Here is a 1403-nt window from a genome sequence, read left to right on the forward strand (position 1 = left end):
ATTCTAACAGTATCTGTAAGGAAAAAAATACATGTACATTTCGATGCTGGAAAAAATTGTGGTTGTAAATATAATTATACACTTGCGCTTTTCCTGTTGTTCTTTTACTTACTGCATGATACATATATATCTTCGGTATCACTGGCACAAAAACTTGAGATGGTTGTTGTAAGTCTGCATTGGTCAAGTGTCAAATATGTACTAAGAGTACATTTAACATCATCAACAATTGTGGCAGCTGTATCAGTTCCATAGCTAGGTATACATAATCAAGCTAAATTTTAGATAAAATGAGTAAAAAATGTAACATTTCAAACTGCTTTCTATCTACTTTTAAACCTCATCACCAACATGGATATGTAGCAGGAACCTAGACTGACCCTTACTGTGGAATATTGTAAAAAAAATTTATTTGAATGTATCTATGACCCACTTCACTTTTTAAAAGGACTATCAAGACTTGACCCCAAACTGCCAAGTCAGGATATAAGTACTGATAACATAGTGCATGCTGTAAGATGCATCATTTGAGTAAATAAAATGGTTTTATGGAAACTTTATGCATAGTAATTTAGAGCCATGATACCTTGATGTGCTACCAGCTCTGCCATAGGTTGATACTCCATTATATCCCAACTGGTTACAAATGACATTAGCTTCAGAATCACCAAAAGATGTATCATCACAGATGTTACCCCAGATGTTTGTAGTGGAGGAGCTGGCACTGTAAAAAATCTCAACTATTCCAGATGAATAAGCTGATGAGACATCTGGAACTCCATTTCTAACCAGTCGAACAGTTCCACGGGCTATTGTTGACAAATAAAATTGATAATAAATATCAATAATAATTATTTCAAAGTTTTGCTTACTTTGGCCCTGAACAGCACAAACTAAGGCCACAAAGAAAGCGAAAATACCAAGCAAGCTCATTTGCATTTGCAGCAGCTATCTATCTAAAACAATTGTGATAAATCTACACCTAGCTTGGTTCTTTTATTTTATACATAATTTATATAGCAGATCTACCTGATTTCTAAGAGTGTGCCTTATAAACAATTCCTAGAAATGTTTTGATGAGTTTGAGTGTTATATGTTCCAAGAACTGTTAGCTAAAATAACTACATACCTTATTAAGGTAATGTACTTTGTATAGTACATTCTTATCAAGGTAATAGACCACCCAGAGTGAGAATTGCTTGCGTGGGAAGACTATTACGGTTGTAAGGCGTGGTTTACAATGAAATAAATTCCGGACGCCATTTTGGTTGGCAACTTTCAGGAGCATAGATACTACCAGGAGCCCATGAAAGAAAAAGAGAAGGGTAGGAGCGCGCAACACCCACGCATTTAATTAAAATCACTGTAGCCTGCATATCCTAATGAGTTTACTATTTTTAGAA

At 34.9% G+C, this 1403-nt stretch overlaps 1 protein-coding gene across 1 annotated transcript; it reads right to left on the reverse strand.

Annotated features, from left to right (window-relative positions):
* Positions 1–51: 51 nt before the first annotated feature.
* On the reverse strand, positions 52–1273 carry LOC109589627 (macrophage receptor MARCO-like). The gene is made up of 3 exons (XM_020005680.1): positions 873–1273; positions 587–809; positions 52–255 (listed from the first exon to the last, which is right to left on the reverse strand). The coding sequence occupies exons 1-3, from the start codon at positions 937–939 to the stop codon at positions 105–107; spliced, it is 441 nt and encodes a 146-aa protein (XP_019861239.1). The 5' UTR covers positions 940–1273; the 3' UTR covers positions 52–104.
* Positions 1274–1403: the final 130 nt, after the last annotated feature.

Source organism: Amphimedon queenslandica, unplaced genomic scaffold (genome assembly GCF_000090795.2).
Source record: "Amphimedon queenslandica unplaced genomic scaffold, v1.1 AMPQUscaffold_11098, whole genome shotgun sequence".
NCBI classification, from domain to species: Eukaryota; Metazoa; Porifera; class Demospongiae; order Haplosclerida; family Niphatidae; genus Amphimedon; species Amphimedon queenslandica.

Excerpts from the sequence above, each read along its gene's own strand:
- LOC109589627 (XM_020005680.1), bottom strand. The coding sequence starts at position 939 with ATGCAAATGAGCTTGCTTGGTATTTTCGCTTTCTTTGTGGCCTTAGTT. Across the intron at positions 810-872 it reads TTGTGCTGTTCAGGGCCAAA|CCCGTGGAACTGTTCGACTG; the intron begins GTAAGCAAAACT and ends TGTCAACAATAG. Across the intron at positions 256-586 it reads AGAGCTGGTAGCACATCAAG|CTATGGAACTGATACAGCTG; the intron begins GTATCATGGCTC and ends ATGTATACCTAG.